Consider the following 20,707-nt stretch of genomic DNA (forward strand, 5'->3'; position numbering starts at 1 on the left):
TAGATTGGGGTTTTGTCTCTGCAGTGGTTCGTTCCTGAGGGGACCTGGGTTCCAGGTGACTTGCTCTAGAAACTGTAAACTGTGTGCTCCCAGGCAAGGCATGCGCCTCCTCTGGGCTGTGGGCTTGGGGACAAGGACACTGGTCCCTGTCTGGCTCAGTGCATCAGGACCGCCCAGCATCTATGAGGTCCTGTCTGGGAAAGCGCTTTGTAAACATGAAGCAAATAACGCATCTTCTCATAATGAGTGTCTTCACCATAACTCCTACCGTGACGCCAGAGCACATCAGATACAACCCAGGGGCCGTTTCGGGTGGCGGTGAAGCATGCAGCTCATTTCAGATCTCGTGGGTGTTCATAGCAGTTCATTCGGATGGGTGCTTGTCATGGGTTCAAATGTGTCCCCCCAGAACTCATAAAGTCGAAGCCCTAATCTCCAGTTCCTCAGAATGAGACCTGATCTGGAAGTAGGGTCACTGGAGATGGGATTAGTCATGACGAGGTCATTAGAGTGAGCCCTAATCCAGTGTGACTGGTATCCTCATGAAACGGGGACATTTGAGCACAAAATTGACACACAGGGACGAAGGCCCTCCACAAGCCAAGGAGAGAGCCTGGACCAGGTCCTTCCCTCACAGGCCTCGGAAGGAACCGACCCTGCAGATACCTTGATTTCGGACTTCAAACCTCCAGGAGCATGGTGTGAACCACCTCCAGGAGCATGGTGTGAACCACCTCCAGGAGCATGGTGTGAACCACCTCCAGGAGCATGGTGTGAACCACCGTTTGCGATCCTTTGCTGTGGCAGCTCCAGGAAACTACTGTTTCCTGGAAACTACCGAAACTGCTCTAATGAATGTTTTGGAGCAAAAATTAATAGAAGACCCAGTATTGTTTTATATTATATTATATTATATTATATTATATTATTATACATATTATATTATGTTATATTATATTATATTATGTTATACCCGGTCTTATATAAGACCCGGTATTATATTATATTCTATTTATTAGACCCCGTATTATATTATATTACATTATTCCCATTATATGATATGATATGATATGATATGATATGATATGATATGATATTATACCTGGTCTTATATTACATTATAAGACCAGTATTATATTATAGTAAAATAAGACCGTGTCTTATATTAATTTTTGCTCCAAAAGATGCATTAGAGCTGATTGTCTGGCTAGATCTTATTTTGGAGGAAATACGGTAATATGGTACCTAATGCCTATTTGATCAATAAAGAAGTAGAGGCTGAGAAGTGAAATGACTTGCGAAGCTCACAGGTCTCCCAAGGCGCAGGGCCAGGCTCCACCCACTCCACTAGGTGGGGCAACGTTGGGTCCTCCCTGTCTCCACCTGGGAGAATCCTTAACATCCAGCCTTAACCAGAAGCTGGTCAGCATGGTGCCGAGTACCCTGAAGGGATCATCAGCAAGTGGCAGGCGAGGCCACCTTCCCCAGAAGTTAGAGCAAGTGATGCAAGAAACACACAAACCACCAGAAAATGGACATACCCAGACGGCTAAAGCAAGCTCCTTGCTAATAAAACTCTCCCAACCTGGTTTTTCAAAGGCCACCATTTTCAACTGCTAGAAGCCCGAACTGGTGACTGCCCAAGGATATTTTATGCTGAAAATGTTCCCCGACATTTGTTCCATCTTTAAAGAGCCCTTGCATGGACCTTCTCATGGGTTCTTCTCTCTGACACCCCTGAGTAGGTAGCAACTGCTGCTACTCCATCGTCCAGCAGAAATCCACAGGGGCTAAGAGGGATGTCCCAAGTTCCCAGGGTCCTAAATGGGCCAGAGCCCATCCGTGGGCTCCAACAATCGAGACCCGGCTGTACCTCTCTCCCTCCCTCCTCGCACTTGATGACTGAGTGACTGAGTTCCTTTGCATGCCCACGGCTGTGCTAGAGCTGGGGACGCGACAGAAAATAAAGAAGACAGTGCCTGTCCTGAAAGGTTCTGCCTTTTGGTGGAAGGAAGCGGGGAATAAATGAATAAGCTTACAGCATGTCAGCTGAAAAATGAGGCCGGGAAGGGGATGGACAGTTAACAGGCGGCTGCTTTATAAGGGACGGAAGCACATTTGCACAACCACGAGAAGATGACACAGGTCCAGAAATGTTTTCATTATGGCCGTTGCCATGACAACCTCCTGCACTGGGGTATTTTAGGGATGACTGCTGAAGCAGCCGGAGGCACCCTCACCTTCCCCAGCGCACCTGCCCCCAGGGAGGCTCCGCCTGGTGCTGACAACCGCACACCATCAGGGCCATGGGAAGGGAAGGAAGCCCAGTGCCCCTCCACCCCCGAGACCAGAAGGGGAAACATTACCCGAAGGAGGTGGACCAGGAAGAGGTGAGAACATAGCCACCACTGGCCACATATCTGGTGGGCTCAATTGGATCCCCCTGAAAGATGTTCAAGTCCAAATCACACCCCCTCGCATACCTGTGACTGTGACCTTACTTGGAAGGAGGGTCTTTGCAGATGTAAATTAAGATGAGGTCATATGGGAGTGGGCTGGGCCTGGCTCACCTCTCCTGTCCCTGCAGGTTGACCTGGCAACTAGGCAGCGGTTCTCAGCCCCTGGCCCAGGAGAACCACACTCGGGGACAGCCCTTCCCAGAAGGCAGCCACAGTGCTCCCAGTCCTCTGGCCATCAGGCCATTGTGATGGGCGAGCTGGTGACCCCAGGCTGGTCCACCCCAGGTCATCAACCTACGCTTCCACCAGCAGGTCCCACAGATGAATGGAGACAAGTCAGTCACATTCAACGGACTCCAATCAAGGGTCAGCCCTTGGGACAAACAAAGGACAAGAAAGGGGAAACGATTGTATAGTTAGTGTGGGGGAGTCAACCCAACTTCCCACTGGGCGACACCAGCCCCGGAAGAGAGGTAAGCAAGGATGGCGGGAATGACGACAGTGATGGTGGAAGAAGCTAAATCGGATTGGCCACTCGGATGTACCAGCACTGCGCTAAGAGCCTTCCCTGTACCTTCTCATTTCCTCCTCACAGTCAGAGCAGCAAGCAGGTCTCAGTCAGTCCCATTTCACACTTGGGAATACTGAGGCACAGGAAGGTTTAATAGCCTATCCAAAGTATCACGGCTGAGAAGAGGCAGAGCTGCGCTGGCATCGCTGTGGCCCCTGTCCACTTGGGGTGCCCCCGCCTCTTGCACTGACAGCATCTCACCCCACCACATGTGGCTCCAGCATTTACAGTTTGACACTGTCTCTCCCACGGGTCTGTAAGGAGCAGCCTCTGCTGGTTCGTCTGCTTCCCAGCTGACGTGGGGCTGGTTTCTCCCAGTGCTGGAGCCACGCCAACTGGGGACCACACTCCATGGGCCCTTTGGGGAATTTTCAAGAGTTGGGACTGCACAGTAGCCTCCATCAAAGCCTTGAGAATATGGGCCCGGTCATGCACAGAGCAGTTCCCCTGGGACATTGGGACTCTTAAATGATAATGCGTAAAACATTGACAAGGGCACAAATGCAGGTTGACAAGCAGCTTGTGATTTCATGGCACACAGCTACTGAATCCAGCCACTGGTGCTTCCCCAAACCCCTCAGAAACAAACTCTGGCCCCAGCACCTCGAGGTAAGGGCAGCGGCTTGGTGTCACGGCTCTAACACTTGATAGCTAGAGGCCCGTGGCCAAGTCACTTAACCTCCCGGGTCTCAGTTTCCCCTTCTGTTCAGTGGAATAACAGCACCTGCCTCACAGGCTGTTCTAAGGATTCACTGAGATCACACAATGTCCAAAATGTTAGCAGGAGTCGCATAAATATTGAGGCATTCACCCTTTCTTTTAGATAAAAGAAAGAGTAAGTAGCATTGTGTGGAGAGACAGAGAGATTAGGAGATAAGTACTTAAACCAACAGCCTAAATTAAAGTCTTCCATTTAGGAAAATTACAGAAAGGATTCTAAATGACAATTTCCATACACAATTTATTTTCCAAAATTACAGTAAGGTGCCAATATTAAATGTACACTGTTTTCTTTTTATCCAATAAACATAACCGAGGCAGAACCAACAGGACATGCCAAAGAGTGACAGGTGAAAGATAAAGTAGCAAAAAGATAAAATATGACCACAGATAAACTCATTAATAAAACAATTGAGGCAGGATACACTTCGTCATCCTGAGAAACAGAGAGCGTTTAAATTTCCAGTTAATTTGAAGTAGACTGTCCTGGTCTGAAGATAAATTTGATTTTTTTTTTTTTTTTTAACAAGCAGTCTTCTTTGGGCTAAGGTTGCTGCTTACTGATTTTTTCTTAAATGCAAATTGACCCAGGGCAGTGGAGCAAGGATCTTGGTCTCTTGGAGGGAGGTGAGTTAGTGCTCTCTTTTCAAGGAAGCAGCCGGTCCTCTGCACTCATGTCAGATCAAATTTGGATTGAATTCCAGTTCTGCCTCTTACTCGCTGTGTGACAACAGCTCAATGCACTACCTCTCTGAGCCTCATATGTGGAGTGAGGGTACTAACAGTGTCTGCCTCACAGTCTTCGTGGCATTACATGAAATAGTGCCTTTGAAACATCCAGTAGGGTGCCAAGCCCATGGTAGGAGTATCTTACATGTCAGTCTTTACTCTTCCATCAGTCAAATGAACAATTAAATGTCCAGTCTACTCTCACCTGCAGAGCTTCAGAAATTCCAAGGTCACCCAGCTAGTAAATAGAAGAACCTGAAGGTGCCACCCCTGTGTGCTTCCTACTGCTCAGTCCTGGGGAGCTTCTGTGCACTGCCGCTGGGGCAGGGGCTGCAACGACCCCTCAGAGCTAGACCTGCCCTCAAGGAGCTCACAGTCTCAGGAAGGAGAAAGGAAGGTACACACACAGCACTGCCCTGCAGGGGACCGTCACCACCGTTGGTGCTGTGAGGAAAGTGGGAGGGGCTGATTGCTTTCCCAGGGAGGAGCTACATGATACCACCTACAGAGGAGCTCGTCTAGCACAGCGCCTGGCCCACCACAGGGGCTCATTAAGTGCTGGACAGGTGGGTGGACAGGAGGGAACAGACGATGAGGGATAAAGGGTGGCGGTTAGCTGCCTGGAGAGTGGTTGGATGGCGAGGGTGAATGAGATGATGGAACGTGGGGAGACGTGGATGGATGGGTAAGCAGGTGGGTGGGTGCGTGGGTGCACAGGCGGATGGGTAGGTGAATGGGTGGGGGGAGGTGTAGGGCAGGTGGGTGGGAATGGCTGGGTAGGTGCCTGGACTGAATGAGGGCTGGCTGGATAGGACGGGTGGAGGAGGGGGAGGCTGGGAAGGAGTCAGTGACTTAACCAAGTGGTTGTATGAAAACGTTAGAGGAAAGCGAACACTCACTCCTGCCCTGGGGTGCTGCCACTTACCAGGCTACAACGACCCGCAGGGGCTGCGCCGCTTGCTGTGTCCTGGGGGGCCCGGGCTCCCAGTTTCTCTCGCAGGCTCCTGTTTTGCTCCGCGAGGTCCTCCACCTGGCCTTGCAGGCCGATCTCCGACAGCTTCAGCTCGTACAGGCAGCAGCGCAGCTCCTCCAGCTGCGCACGGAGCCGGCGCTCGGTGGCGCGCTGCTCCTGCAGCCGGCGCGCCGCCTCCTCCCGCTCGCGCTCCCCGCGCTCGGCCCTCGCCTGCAGGGCGCGCAGCTCCGCGGCCCCCTCGGGGGCCTCGGGGGCACCGGCCGGGGCGGGCCGTCCGGGGCTGCGCAGCGCCGGGGCGTCCAGTTCCGCCAGCAGGAGGCCCGCGGCGCGACACAGGCGCCGCACGTCCCGCTGCAGCCTCTGCACCTGCGCCCGCAGGACGCGCTCCTGCTCGCGCCCCAGGCACAGCTGGCGCCGCTGGGTCCGCCGGCAGCGCTCCAGGGCCTCCGCCTGCCGCCCCAGCGCCTCGTCTTTGTGTCGCAGCCGCTCCCGCAGCCGCCGCAGCCGCCCCCGCTGCCGCCGGGCCGCGCGCTCCTTCTCCAGAACCTACAGGTTGGCGGTGGGGGAGGCCATCAGGACGCAAGCCCGGGACGCACCGTCGCTCACGCTGAGCTTGCCTTTCGTTTTAAACGTTGGTATTTTGTTCATCATGGAATCTTTATACATTAAGATGTTTTCTCAAAATGTTGTTTATCTCGATTACTGATTTTTTTTGGGGGCACCTTCTTAAATTTTGCACAGAAGAGTACCGCACTCCCTTCCCCCTAGTAGGGGCCCTGCCCACCCAGCAGCTCCTTGAGTCTTTGCAAGGAAACTGCAGTGGGCAGGACCGGCATCAGCTGGTGCACACCTGGAGGGCAGCTCCTGTGGTTCCACACCAGTTCCCCGGAATGCGTCTATGCCAGTTGGTAAAAAGCTGCCACCGTGAAACCCCTAAGGGTCCCCATTTGCACCCCAGGACCTCTCGGATCTCTCCATTCCCCAGTGCTTAAAGGGTTAGTTCGTGGCCCAGCAAGGGTCAGCTAGCCCTGGCTTCCAGCTGGGAGGACAGGACCACCAGTGCCACAGAGGCTGTTCTGTATTGTGAACAATCCCCCTCCCCCAGTGCCACAGAGGCTGTTCTGTATTGTGAACAATCCCCCTCCCCCACGCAGTTAAGTACTGTCACTATCCCCTGGGACACTCAGCACTGACTTGCAGACTATTACTCAGCTAAAGGTCCTGCAGCTGGGATTCTGACCTCCGTGTAGCCATCTCAAGGCCCGGAGAGCACATCTCCCTGTTCTCAAACCTTGCCTTCCCCCCACCCATGCTCTGTGCGCTGCACTGGGGTGACCCACCCACTGCAAAAACAGGAGTCCTACCTAATTTTCAGAATTAATTTAAGCACATGGGTGGACCTGCCTGCATGTTAAGCTTTCTTTCAACTGCTAGTGCCTGAGGCTGCTCCCCCGTGGAGAGCTTGTGAAGATAAAACCAACAAGCAAAGAGAGGCCCTGGGAGCAGCTCAGCAGGCTTTGTCTCACAGCTTGTTTTCCGGGGTGGGGGGTTTTCTGTGGGGCTGATAAACCTGGAGTCAGAGTCCCTGCGAGGAAAACCCCTCTGAGTTGGCCGGATGGGGTGAGTCCTGCCGTGTATGCTGCTGGGGACACAGTGCTCCGTCTCCCGACAGGCCTGCCTTTCTCGGCTTTCAGAATAACCACAGGTCACTGCAGAAATCACCACTATCCTGCAGATGCTCGCTGGGAATACTGACAATCGGGCAAAACCACCATCGGCTAGTCGCAGGTACAAAAGGCAGAGCAAAGTCGTTCACGCACTCCTACACAACCTGCTCCGAAATGCAGGTATCTCGGGAGAGAGATTTAGACTTAGATGTTCGGGCTGGGCTGGAGCTGAGCCAAGGGGTCACTGAGGGACCCTGACCCAGCCCTCTCAACCCTCTGAACTCCTGCCCTCACCTGGAAATGGGGTTTTGTGACAGGTCTTTCCCAGATGCATGCAGATTTCCTGAGGCGGGAATAGAGACGTGCGGGGAAAGGGCTTCGTCTCCCAGAGAACCACAGTTCTCTCAGGTGTCGGGGCGCCTGAGCCCCAACACCCCCTCCCTTACTGTCGCCCTGGTCCTCCATCTCCTTATGACACTGTGAACATCTCATAACTACAGGGCTGTGTCTGGTTCACCTTGAAAATATATATGGTGCATGGCTGAAAGAACATTTATTCATGTATTTTCTACAGAAAGACTCTCGGGGGTGGATCGCACAGCACCACCATGTCTCATATTAAAAATTCCTCTTGGGGGCTGATGATGACACACGCGATGAGCCTGGAGGAGAGGTACCTCGGCTTCCTACACCTGCCATTCAATACGAAGGGCGAGATGCCACTTACGTGTGGGTGTGGTATCCCAAAGACAAATTTTAATTTCGTTGCACACCTTCTCTTTCCCACTCCGCTTCTGTTTCACTTGATGGCTGAACCAGTGTTTTTGGAACTTTTTTTGACTGCGCCCACTGTAAAAATCCCATTTTAACAGCATGCCCCATTACACACATGCACACATACACGGTTTCGTGAAATAGCACTCCTGTTTGTACATGTGAGGCCCTTTCGTATTTCCTAGTCTATTCCGTTTTCAAAATGTGGGTTGTGACTCACAGAATTAATGTCACCACCCACTGACAGACGTGAGCCTGTAATGTGACAATCACTGCGCTGCTCGGTACCTCGCCATCAACTGAAACAGGATGCCCCTGGGGATCTCTGGGTGCCACACGCAGCTGCCCTCCAAGTCTCGCCATTTCTGCCCCTGCAGTTTTTCCTAAACGTGTCCTGCCCTTCAGCCTTCATCATCTCTCCCCTGGAATATTTCAATAAAGACTAATAATTACAAAAGCAGGTAGGGTTATTTAAATGCCTACTGTTGTAAGCGTGTCAGGTATTAATTCACTTAACCCACACACAACAATTTGGGGGGGGGGTTGGTACTATATCATTCCCATTTCGCAGATGAGGAAACTGAGGCCCAGAGAGGTTAAGTGACTTGCCCTAGATCACACAGCTGGTGAGTGGTAGAGTCAAGGTTTGGCTCCAGGCAACTACCTCCAAAGCCCGCCCCTTAACCACATGCTGCTTCTCCAGCAGCAGTCTAACTTGTCTTCTGTCTCCACCAAATCTCTCCCATGCAATTAGAATGACATTCCCCAAACCCTGACTCTGAGAGTCTCCTGCTAAAGTCCCCTGCAGCCTGCGTCCCACTGCTTTCAGAATTTGGTCCGTGCAGTGGCCCCTCTGGAACCATCCAGTCTCACCAGCTCAGTCTCCTGGCCCACACCCTCTGCTCTGGTCCTTGTATCTTCTCCCACACCTCTGTGCGTTTGCCCCGGCGGTTACCCACACTTCAAATGACCTTCCCGCAAGGCCCAGCTCACCTGGCCCAGTTCTCCGTAGCTTCCCTACCCCATACACACGCACACAATGCCCGGACCGCTCTCGTGGCGCACAGCCTCCAGCTTTGGAGTTCCTTGTACCCAGATGTCAGCCCTGACGACCTCTGCCCTGAGCTTCCAGCCAGTGCACAGTCCCAGCAACCCACCCACACTCTCACACACCCCATTGGATCCCAGCCAGAGCCTTGTGAGGCGGACAGCACAGGGTGGGGAATCCCATTCTATAGATGGGGCAGCTGAGGCCCAGGGAAGCCACGGGACCTTGCCCCAGGCCCACTGTGCTCTCCAGGCTCGCCCGACTGTTTTTGCTCAACTGTAGTTGCCACCACGTCCAAACACATGGGGTGACCCTGCTGGGACTAGAAACAGGAGCCGGAAGGAAGGAGGGAACCAGTACCTGGTTGGCGAGCTCCCCCTGCAGCACTTCCAGCTCCTCCTGGGCCTGGAGATAGGCGCTCCTTTCCTGGAATACGCGGGCGCTCAGCTGGTCCACCTTCCGGAGGAGCTTCCTCTCGGACAGCTCCAGCTCCTGAATTCTGCAGCAGGGAAGCAAGAAGGCGCTCACCCAGGAGGCAGTAAACATGGCCGGAGGTTCTCACAGACACTGGGGCAACCTTCTGTTTTTATCATTTGGCTAATTTAATAGTCTGACAAAAATCGCAGTTTGTATGAGATTCACACGTATCTTTTTAAAGAGGGTCTAAAATACTTCAAACACTCTTCCATCTCATAAGGCACCATGCATCAGAAATCTTAAAGTGCTCTCATCCCTAAGCCAGTAATCCCAAATTCCAGTGAAACCAACTAAGGACCGAGCCTGAAGCAAACATCTGCATTGTTTCAGTGAATCTGCACATTACCAGCCCACAGCTGGCTTTCCTTAGTCCTACTGCACATGAGGAAACTGAGGATCAGAGATGCTCAGCAACTCACCCAAAGTCACACAGCATTATAGAGTCCAGGCTATCTGACTCCCAGACTCACACTTTTAACCCTGTGCTCTGTTGCCTCCCATGTGAGTTACATTCTTGTAAATCTCTTCCCAGGAAATAATTGAAACTCAGAAAGAAAACGTTTCTGCGATTAAAATAATCTCTGTATTACAAAAGTAAGAAGTTAGAAACGGCCTAATTGCCTAACAGTTTGGGATGGCAAAACCACATGAAGGATTTGTGTTACCCTGGGGAAATGGTGAGGTCGTGTCACATACAAAGTAATAGCCACACCGGAAGTGAGCCTGACTGCAGCTACATGGAAGGGAGAAGCACGCATGAGTGGACGGAAACCGGAATGGGACAGCCCGGCTCCTGGCCCACTGGAAGAGGAGGTGCAGCTAAGATTTTCCTGTTGCCTGTTTGTGCCTAGTATCCAAGTCTCCTAATGTTCCAGTCTTACCTCTATAAGAGAAACCAGGAAACACTTGAGAAGTGCATTCACAGCTACGTGGACAAGCTGCACTTTCTCACTGTTTCACCCTAGTCCACGCCGGGTGACCTGTTTAGCCAGGACAGACTCTGCTTCCCTGGGTGAGGCCCTAGCTTTGCCTCGTTGCTCTGCCACTCACCCACCACGGGGCCAAAACAGGGCTCATTCACCATTATAACCTTCGGTATCTTTATCTGTAAAACAGAGGTAATTTACACATTGCTCAGAGGGTTGTTGTGAGGATTAAATAACACGATGCATTATTGTTGATGATAAGGCCAAGAGTCCTCTCTCCTACTCTAGTTCTGAGGCCCTTGGGGAGGGTCTCAAAAGTGACAGAAGGCAATGTGCCCCCTTGTATGGATTATAATTGAGTGCCTTGCAAAGTGAGTGAGAGGAGTGACCTCACGTTAGTCAGAATGTCAGGCTGAGTACCTCTGACTGGTTATAAAATGTGGCGATATCGAAACAGGACAAGAAAAGCCTCTTTTAAGTTTTTGAGACCAACCATAAAGAAGAGACAGTGTTTAATTCTGATATGATCCCTGTCCTAACCTAAGCAGAAAAGGACCAATCTCACTGTGGCAGCTGAACAATTGCCCCCAAACATATCCAGGCCCTACTCCCTGGTGCCCATGAATGTTACCTTAAAATGCCAAAGAGATTGTAGATGTGACTAAGTTACAGATCTTGAGATGGGGAGCAGATCCTGCATTTTCTGGGTGGGCCCAAACTGCTGTCACATTTGTCCTTACAGGAGGGAGGCAGATGGAGATTTGACACAGAAGATGAAGGCGATACTATTTCTGAAGAAGTGGGACCACTGGCGCAAGGTGCTACCTACCAGCGTTGACAGTGGAGCGAGGGGCCAAGAGCAAGGAATGCCGAGGTAGCCACTGGAAAAGGCCACTGGAAAAGGCCAGGAACAGCGCCCAGCGCCAGGAACACACAGGGACGACCAGATAAAGACACAGGGAGAAGATGGCTGTGTACACGCCCAGGAGAGAGCCTCAGGAGGGACCCACCCCACCAACAACTGTTCCTGGATTTCTAGGGCCGAGGACAGGGAGAAAATTAATTTCTGTTCTTGAAGTTGTTCAGTCTGTGGAACTCTGCTGAGGCAGCCCAGCTGACTGATACAATTTAGTACATGACCTGTGGGGGGTAAGTGCAGGCTGTAGCATGAGTGAAGGAATGAATGGCTAGATGAATAAATGAATGGACAGTCACATAGAGTGACACACAGGGTAACACAATCATTTTTCTGATATGTGATTTCTCCATGTGAAAAGTTTTACAAAGAGGAAACGAAGTAAAGCACATGTAAACCCATCCAGTGACTTGCCTTTGTTAAAAAGAAGGGAAATACGAGAGAATGGCACAGAAAGTCCCAGATAAATCATGGCTGCTGGTAAAAAAAACTTGTCAGAACTGATCCCGGCCATAGCTGTCCTGCATTTCCATGCTGCGTTTCTCCACTGAAATACACGCAAAGCCCCATCTCGTTCTGCTGGCGTAGGTATCAAAGCTTGATCCGGAAAGAGCTTGGGCTTCGGAGAAAGACCTGGATTCAAATGCCTGACCTCTGGACCATGTCGGTTCCCTCAGGAAAACAGCCCATACCAGAAGTTCAGCGGAAAGAAACAAACACAGAGAATCTGCTACACAGGTGATGGATGAGTGACAGGCCAGACAGAGATGATGGCAATCCGGAGACAAGCAACGGCCAGGAGCACGTCTGCCTCTGGGGCTGGAGGGACACACAAGGAGAGGTGGTGACACCGGGGTGTGGGGACAGGTCACCGGCAGAAGCAGGGCCACAGAGGAAGCGGAGAGCATGACCGAGTTGCAGCCCCAGCCAGAGATGTCACCCAGAGCAGAGAGAGGAGAAACACCCTGGCTTCTCCCTTCCTCCTCCCTTCGGTGGCTCCCATTGGCTGGACCCAGAAGGAAGACCGTGAGCCAGAGAGCCTGGGACACCTCTCTGTAGACTCAGCCTCCGTGACAGGGAGCAGGGCCCAGGAAAGAGAGAGAAGGAACCAAGAGCCAATGACACCACAGGCAAGTGGTGGGACATCGGTGAGCCTGCTTCCTCGGCCGTAGAAACAATTTAACACACCATTCTTACACGGTTATGAGCTACACAGAGGAGTCATGAGATGTACAAGAAGAGGTCCACCTGGCATATTTACCTGCTCCTGAGCCCGGACTCTGACGTCACATATTTGTCCACAGCCGCCAACAGCTTCTGCTCCGAGGATTCCAGCTGCTTCCTGAGTGTCCCTGTATCCACGTCGGGGCTTCTGGCTGCTTCTTCCGGAAGACATTCCTGCTCCTCAGCACCCTCCTCTACATCCTGGAAGATCCAGGACGTGTCAATCTTCACGTCAACGTTCATGACATCAAACCCATCACTGCTGGGGGCTCTGACTACGTAGCTGAAACTTTTTTCAGTCCGTCCTTTAGCTGTCGGCTCCATCTCAGACATAGTTCGTGGGTCAAAAATTGGCTTTCTGAAGATTTCAAGGTGGGTGCAGTGCCTTCAGATTGTGCAGGAAAATATCCTCTGAGGAGGGCAAGAACAGGTGGATTATTTATGAGTGTGGGACTTGGGTTTCATTGGCACAAGCGTCATGCAATTTGAATGAAAGCCTCTCGTTTTACAAGCCGGCATGCCAGAAGCAAGAAAACGGTGCAGAAAAATCACTTGGAATTAGACACTTAATAATGTGCACACAGAGGTAAAAGTGGACTCCAGGCAGAACCATCAGAAGGTCATAGGTTCTCAGTAATGAAGCTCCAATTTATACCCCATAATGAATGCATTATGCCTCCTCTTTGAGCGCAGCAATCATTTGTCAAGGACCGAGTGTCCGCTGGGTGGAGAGGTGGGGAACTGATGCCGCACTGGGTCAGCTCACCTGACCTTGTCCAACTCTCCAGGTAACCCTAGGACGTGGGTGTTGTCATAACCCCTGTACAGAGGATGAAACAGAGGCCACAGTAGCTGGGGTTGGCTCGTCCTGGCCCACAGGTGAGAAGGAGAACACTCAGGATTCCAATCAGGGTCTGGCTGCAAAACTTGAGAGGTGAGGGATTGCACCAAGACCCAGACAGGAAATAAGGCATCCTGTGAGCAGGCTGGGGCAGGAGCGATTGACAGCTGACTGTGACCAATGGAAGAAGCCCCATGAGAAGCCCACATTCTGGGCCTTCCTTGGAGGAGTGCTCTGCCCGCAGAAGGTGCAACCTTCCTCCTCCCCCCAGGACAGGTAAAAGCCAGTTTGAGCCCCAGGGCCTCAGCCTGGGGAAGCATATTCAGGCTCTTTTTTCGATGAGTGACTAAGACGTTGAGGTTCATGGAAATAAATGCTCAGGTTTTGAGCAAGATGGAAAGGTGGCCTGCCTCTGGGTTATCAACCAACCCCCGTGGGCTTCTCAGGGGTGGAAACCGGGGGGTGAGAGGATTGCTGTGGAGCAGCTGTATGCACAGGGCCCTGCACCCCAGGAGTCTCAGTGAGGCTCCCTGTGGCTGAGGAGGTCGCAGGAAAGACGCTGGGCAAGAGCAGGGTACCAGGAGTGCCCATACCTGAGGGAACAGCAGTCCCAGAGAGACAGTGGATGGAGGGAGGCGGGAGGAACCACAGCTCCACCCTACTACAGAGCTGGAATCTGGAGGGGATAGTTTGTCTAAGAACCCCAAGGGTTCTTAGACAACCTCCAGGAGAGGACCCCAACTAGCTGATGGGGATCTCTCACCCTCTTTGGCAGGCCTCTAGCTCATTCTGGTTCAATGTGAGAAGACAAACAAAAACAAAAAGGCCATTGATAATCCTGGGAGCAGCAGGCCGGTCACAAACCAGTTCCAGAAAGTGAGGGAAAAGCAGGAGCCACAGACCCTGAGACTCTCAGCCTGCAAGATAGCAGGATGGAGAAGGGAGGCAGAAGTGACCGATGGAAGGAAAGACCACGAATTTGCTTAGAAAGGTGTTGAGTTCTTGCTAAGGCACCGTGTCCAACTCTCCAAGGTAACCACGGTCCCCACGGTGATGGGACATCTGACCCCTGGACTTCTCTGCCCAGCTCCTCACTGGCTGCCACTGGCCTGTAGAGGAGCGAGGTGTCAGGGTGAGGCGTGGGCAACCACAGGTTTAAGCCGTACCGCATGGCTGAGACTGTGCCAAGAACGCGGCCTGGGCTCTCCTCTCATCCGCCCAATAGGTCTGTGACGAGGGTGGTGGTGAAGGGTGGACTCAACCCTTCTCCTTTTCACATGAGGAATTGACCTTGTGGGCAGCCGACCTGGTAGCTCTGCTCACCTGGAAACCACACACAGGTGGGACGTCGCTGCGTTACTAGGCAGCCACCATCACAACCACCGAAGGCGCAGAGGGCTGTGGGTGACGTGTGGGTACGCACCTGGTGGGCTGGCAGCGCTCTGAGGTTCGCTGAGAACAATGGATCTTGGAACTGGATCTGTCCCTGGCAAGGACCTTGGAAGCGATGCCTGGGACTGTCACAAGAAAGGCTGGCTCCTAGGGGGGACTTTGGTCTCCTACGCCGAGGCAGCTCCCGTACCTGCCTGTGTAAGCCTCACTGCCTCACACCTGAGCTGTCTCCTGGCGGCCAAAGAGAATCCCTCCTGGCCTTGTGGGCTGTGTGGTCTCCTTGGAGGATGCGTCCCATGGAGGGATGTCACTTGCTGCATCTCCAGCCAAGGTCCGGGAGTCCTGTGGGTCTAACTGTCTAGTTGGGCCAAAGAAGCCCTCTTACAAGGCCCTGCATGGGAACCGTCACCCCATGCCACAGATGAAGAAGTTAGCACTCAGGGTGACGAGAACTTTGCCATTGTCCACTGCAGGGAAGTGGTCGGGCTGGGAGTGGGCCCGGATGGGGCTGACTTCAAAGTCAATGCCATTCCAGTCCCGTTGTCTCAGCGGGAGAGTGAGCAGACAGAAGTTCAGACACCAGAGTGCCTGAGGCTCACATGCCTGCAGCTGGGAGAGGATGGACACTCGGTGCCTTAGGACCCGCTTCCCAGAGACCCGTGCGGGCCTCCTGGACTTCTGCCCACTAAGTTAGCAAAGCAGAGCTTCTCTGTGCTTCCTCAACCCAGAGAAAGCAGACATGCTTTTATCTTCACTGCTCTGTGGCTCCACATTCCCTCACCCAGGGAGAGCTCAGGTGCCTGTTTCTTCACGCAAAGACATCAGTTCATTCACATTTGGTCACTAAATGTTGGTGAGTCATGGGGGCTGGTGTAGTGGGTGCTTTGGGTTTAGACCCAAAAGAGAACCGTCTCTTCTCGGTTGCCCTGGGGTGTGTTTGCTTATCGGCCCTCAGTCCTTTGATTTGGTTTGAACGTCTCTCCCAACATGGCTGGGGTGCCCCTCTGTGCCAACCACTGGGTCCTTCTCCAGCCCTGGACTTGCCCTTCTGAGAACTTTCAGCTCCTCTTTTGGGTCCCCTTCCCCCAGTGAGTCCCTCGGGGGCCTGGACTTCTGTCATTTTAGCTTTCTCCAAAGGTTCTTCTCACTAGACATCACTAGACAGGATTGCCCTTGCAGCCCAATGAGCAGAGGGCAGTGACTCTTCCCAGCCTTGGGATCCGCCCATCCTTGCCTTCAGCTGCTTCTTCCAACACAGATGCGGTTGTTCTTTCCCTCACGGTCACCGCCTTCTGTTTCACACGATCTATTCTAATTCTAAAAGTCTTCCTCCCAAGAGCTTGGGAGAGGACAGACATGTGACCAGGTGCCTTCTTCTGGCGATGCTCCCCCTCCTAGCCACCCACCCACACACCCACCCACCCTAGAAGAAGAAGAGCAGGAGCAGCGAAAAGTAACTTCTCCTGTCCAGGATTCCCTCCTAGACTGGACTCTCACCAGCTGCTACCCCTTCCTCCTCGGCTGCCCCACTCTGCCCTTTTTCCTGGGAGGCCTGATTCAGGGCTGGTCTCCCGAGATCTTCTCTGTGGTCGTAAGGGAGTGGCCAGCTCTCAGACCACTGTGGAAGGAGCCTCATTCCCGGGAGATGGTCCCGGGACACTCCACATCCCAGAATGTCTTCCTCAGCCGTCCCGTGAAAGTATAGCCAAGATGCAAGACAGCCCCAGTGTGGTCTAGTCGGGACCATGTCCATCACTCAGTCCTCATTCCACACGGCCCCAGACACTGTCATGCTCTGGGACTTTCTCTATGTCACACCCATGAGCGTGATGGAAGCTGCGGCTTCCCCTTTGGAAATCTGAGGTCCCAGGGGTCACCCTCCACCGTGGGCGAGGCTCCGGGCCCTCCTCTCTCTGGCCACCAGCTGCTGAATCCAGCCACACGTGGACCGGGAGGGTTTCGCTGACGGGGGTTTGCCTTTGGGTTCAGACCACAGGGACATTTGCAAGTCAGTCTGGCTGACAGATTCTGGATGTACAGGGCACAGTTCATGGACTCGTATGTACACGGTCTGTGTCCAGCCAGGCACACACGCCACGGCCGGGGAGGTAAACAGCGCAGGGACACGGGCCTGTCCCCAGACAGGGCAGTAGCTCTGCCATCACTCAGTTTCTGGTAATTGCACTTAGTTTCCTGGTACTCAGGTCACTGCCGCTCGGGCTTTTGAAGGTACCACCGTGGGGACGCAGACGTGGCCCCGGGACTCACAAAACCCCTGTTGTCCCTGCAGAGCTCCTACAGCGCGGCCTGGCCAGGACCCAGCCGTAGATCCAAAAAGGCCTCCCCATCCAGCTGTCGTCAAGTATATGTGAATTCTGGTTTCAGTCTCTGGGCGTGGAATAGCTTGTTTTGCAGCTGAATTTTGGGTTGAGTGGGGTGGGGGTTGCCACAGGAACTGAGTGTATCCCATTAAGCTCTTTTTCTATCCTGTAGAATTAAAAAATAATTTGACATGACACAAGCACCAAGGGTTGACATGGCTGGACAGGCCCCTGGCTTGTCTGCTCCCATCCACCCCAACTGCTATCCTGAACTCTCCAGCTGAGCCCCGAGGGACCCTCCCGACAACCCAGGGGAAGAGGAGACAGGACTCAGAGCTCCTGTCCTCCAATACCCACCCCCACCCCCCGGGCTCCACACTCCCCACCTGAGGAGACCTGGGGTCATTCCTTGGCTCACTGCACAAACTCGGAGTGAACTTTGACCACGTGCCAAGCGCCGACCTAGGCACTGGGGCAGAGAAGCTGCAAGGCAGAGCCCTTGCGTGCAGGGCTCAGGCTCAGGGCAACCACGAGGACAGCAGGCAGGGACCCGGCACCAGAGCTCAGCTGAGGTCCAGGCAGCTCATGCACATTTTGGGTGTCCCCAGAGCTCATGGGGCTGGATTCAGGGGCAAAACTCGAGGCTGTAGGAGCCCTGGCAGACCCCAGCCCCAAGCTGGGCACACAGCACAGGGAGAATGGGGAGGGCCCCGGGTGCCAAAACAGGAGCTCAGGGGGAGACATGCAGGGCCCAGTGAGCAGAGTAAGACCAGCCGCCAGGAGGGCTTCCATCTGGAGGTCCCTGAGCATGGTGCGGGCATTAAAACCAGGCTGGGGGAGCCCAGGGCAGCAGGAGGGGGAGGGGCGGGGAGCTGAGGGCTCGCTACACAGGCTTCCTGGGCATTTTGTATGCAGGTCATGGCCCTGCCCGTCACCTGCTGCTCTAGCTGACGGACCCCAGACCTTCCCTGGAAGCCCACTCTGGCCTGGACACTATGGAGGATTTACTGACCCACAGGCATTAGAGAGCACCAGAAACTAAAGCCAAATGGAAAGAACTTGGAGGGGGGGCGCCCTTGTCAAGATGAAACGCAACAGGGGGACAACCAGTTCCCATAGCCCATTGTTATTCACAAGGAGCTCCCGATCTTCATCCCAGGACTGGATCTCGCCAGTGACCCCTGCACGCCCTGGGCCAATGAGCCTGAGTGCTGAGCAACTCCCACAAGGCCGCCTGCCACCGCGCCTCGGCTCTCAGGGAATGTCACAACCGAGTCGGGAGGAATCTCCTTTTAAAAAAATCACCATTTTTATCTGAAAATGAAAGGATACCAACCCGAGTTCTTGGCTCACAGAAGTCATCAAGGCCACAGAATGAATGCTAGTGAGAAAAACAAAAAAAGGAACAAAAACTATAAAATAAGACCAAAAGAAAATGAGGGGGGAAAAAGAAAAGAAAAAAAGATGTAAGATATGTAGTATGGATTTCAGTGACAGCATCTTATAAGAACTACGACACTGGGATTAGGTTTGGAAAGAGAAACAGGAAGGAAGAGGCTTCAGCAGCTGACTTCACCTAGGAAAGCCATCCTAGGGGGCCATGGGTAACCCCACCTACTCCCCAAACATCTGGCTAATTCATACAGGGGAGAGTTACTCCAGGGACCAGGACATGTGGGGCTGAGATGTGGCTTTCTTACAGAACCTGGTAGGACAGCATATATGAGGGAGGGACCCTCTGATGGCATGGTTGGTGGCCAGGCAGTGTCCACTCCAGGACAGACGCCATCCAGTCCAACCTGCCGACAAATGGAAGCCCTCCCCCTACACCATCCCTGCCAGGGCTCCCTCTCCCAAGAGAGTCACTATTTAAAATCTTTTCTGCCTCTTGATTAGGCTACTTTCAAAAGAAAAAAAAAATGGGAAAAAAATTGGTCTTAAAGAAAGGAACAATTGTACAGGTCAGTTTAAAAGTAGTTTTTTCTTTTCATCAACTGTCTCATGACTTGCTTTATTCAAAACGAATTTCTGGTCATTAGGTGAAACATGTCTAAACATCACCTGGGTCTTTTAGCAATAATTCTTGGTTTTTGTGGTTTTTTTGTTTTTTGTTTTCTGAAAGCGAGATACTGGCTTCCCAATATTATTTATTGAAAAAGTTAAAATCCAAACAGACAGCCAGCTTTTAAACAAGTTTTATAATTATTGGAAGTTAGAGCTAGGAATCACCTAGCTCTTCATTTTCTTCATGGGGAAACTGAGGCCCAGGGGGTGGGAGGGACTTGCCAAGACCGCCCAGTGGGGTGTGGCAGGGAAAGTGTCCCCAGGCGTCCATCTGCTCTGCATGCCAGCCTCAGCAACTCCTTTCTGTGACTAAAGGAGACAGACCCACCCACAACCATCTGCTTTGAGAAAAGAGCAAAACAGAGCAAGAAAGAAGATTCAGACATTTCCCAGTTAGTCTCCCCTGCTCGGGGCCTTTCCACCCTTTTAAAATTTAATCAGCAAGAACAACTATGGCAAGTTTGAGGTCTTTTCTCTGCCATGTCTTGCTCTACGATCCATTTTATGACAAAAGTGGTGAAGCTGGCTGGGAGACATAGAGAGGCGGAGCCATTGCTGGCAGCCCACCCACCTCCTCCCGGCCTTAGCTCAGAATCCTCACATCCTCCATCTCCTTGAATCGCATTTAATCCTGAACTCCACCCTAGGAGACGGAGAGTGCCATTTGCAGAGGCAGATGGGAACACCCAGGCCACTGGGAGCAGAGGGATAAATCCTCCAGTCTCAAGGCCCACGTGGGGCAAAGACAGGAGTGAAGCCCGGACATATCCGTGGGCAAAGCCAGGTTACCCCCGAGAAATTCTTGAATTGCATTACACTTGAGATTCCCTCGGGTCCTCAAAATTGGACAGTTGGTGGGTGTGGACATCTGGCAAATGGAGACTCTAGGAATCTGCTTAAACCGGAATTCCCGCAGGGCCTTCCAGGTGTCCGGCAGGAAGAAGAACCGCACCGTCCAGGGCTGGTCTTCTCCAGCCTTGACCCTCTGCTGCCCCCCTGAGGACACGGCCGGTTGTGCAGGTGCAGAGGCCCTGAGGTTTCAGGTGGAGATGGGCCATTGCCAGAAAGGTGACCTACTAACCTGCCTGAAAGCAGGCTCTCATGAGAGAGAGGAAGGTTCCGAAACGGGCCTTGCGTCTGAGGAAGCTGTCCTATCTCATTGGGGAGGCTGTGTGTGACTCCCTCCAGACAGGGGTGGGCTGTCACCCCATTTTTAGACAGCTCTGAAATGGGACCTCTGGAGGCGGCCCCACTTTGTCCCAGGCATGAGCCGGCTTCCTCTCGCACAAGGCTCCCCTCTGACAACTGAAGGTCACAAATGCCCTTTCTCCTCTTCCCCGAGGTGACTGCACATCGCCTGTCAAGATTCAGCCTGGGGTCACATTGTGCCCTACTGACCCCCCAGATCCGGTTAGAGCCCTTCCCCTGTGTGCACCCGTGAGCTCACCTGGGCGACATAAAATGTGCGATTATGGGTTTTCTCTCTACTCATCTCTTACGGATCCTGAGAACACTTGGTGACACCCTATTCCCTGGCAAGAACTGTCTTGGATGAAGAGATGAATAAAGCGGATCCCTGTCCCCAAGGAATCACGGCCACTGGGA

General features: G+C 52.8%; 2 protein-coding genes and 1 long non-coding RNA gene across 17 annotated transcripts in view; 1 reads left to right on the forward strand and 2 right to left on the reverse strand.

The window, feature by feature from the left end:
- Window positions 1-16,091, reverse strand: part of LOC308492024 (uncharacterized protein C4orf50) — a 104,633-nt gene extending 88,542 nt beyond the window's left edge. For 6 of the 10 annotated variants that reach the window (XM_081036312.1, XM_081036309.1, XM_081036311.1 and 3 more), the window contains exons 1-4: window positions 14,749-16,091; window positions 12,522-12,895; window positions 9,302-9,440; window positions 5,405-5,998 (exon numbers count right to left, since the gene is read on the reverse strand). In XM_081036312.1, the coding sequence (XP_080892438.1) occupies window positions 5,405-5,998; window positions 9,302-9,440; window positions 12,522-12,817 (1,029 nt within the window). In that variant the 5' untranslated portion in view covers window positions 12,818-12,895; window positions 14,749-16,091. Of the gene's footprint in view, window positions 1-5,404; window positions 5,999-9,301; window positions 9,441-12,521; window positions 14,297-14,491; window positions 14,649-14,748 lie in introns of those variants that run through there. The other 4 variants (XM_081036314.1, XM_081036306.1, XM_081036308.1 and 1 more) reach the window with 3 other exon arrangements.
- On the forward strand, window positions 5,043-8,315 carry LOC308492890. Of its 2 annotated transcripts, XR_013992585.1 has the most exons (5): window positions 5,043-5,164; window positions 5,936-6,083; window positions 7,147-7,240; window positions 7,694-7,792; window positions 8,141-8,315. It is a non-coding gene; the product is annotated as an uncharacterized lncRNA (long non-coding RNA). The 2 variants fall into 2 exon arrangements; XR_013992584.1 differs by having other exon boundaries at window positions 7,694-8,315.
- Window positions 16,092-17,064: 973 nt separating the features above from the next.
- Window positions 17,065-20,707, reverse strand: part of JAKMIP1 (janus kinase and microtubule interacting protein 1) — a 105,086-nt gene continuing 101,443 nt past the window's right edge. For 4 of the 5 annotated variants that reach the window (XM_081037642.1, XM_081037638.1, XM_081037640.1 and 1 more), the window contains 2 exons: window positions 18,375-18,419; window positions 17,065-17,204 (listed from right to left, as the gene is read on the reverse strand). In XM_081037642.1, the coding sequence (XP_080893768.1) occupies window positions 17,187-17,204; window positions 18,375-18,419 (63 nt within the window). In that variant the 3' untranslated portion in view covers window positions 17,065-17,186. Of the gene's footprint in view, window positions 17,205-18,374; window positions 18,451-20,707 lie in introns of all 5 variants that reach the window. The other variant, XM_081037641.1, reaches the window with a different exon arrangement.

The sequence above is a fragment of the Rhinolophus hipposideros genome (assembly GCF_964194185.1).
Source record: "Rhinolophus hipposideros genome assembly, chromosome: 1".
NCBI classification, from domain to species: domain Eukaryota; kingdom Metazoa; phylum Chordata; class Mammalia; order Chiroptera; family Rhinolophidae; genus Rhinolophus; species Rhinolophus hipposideros.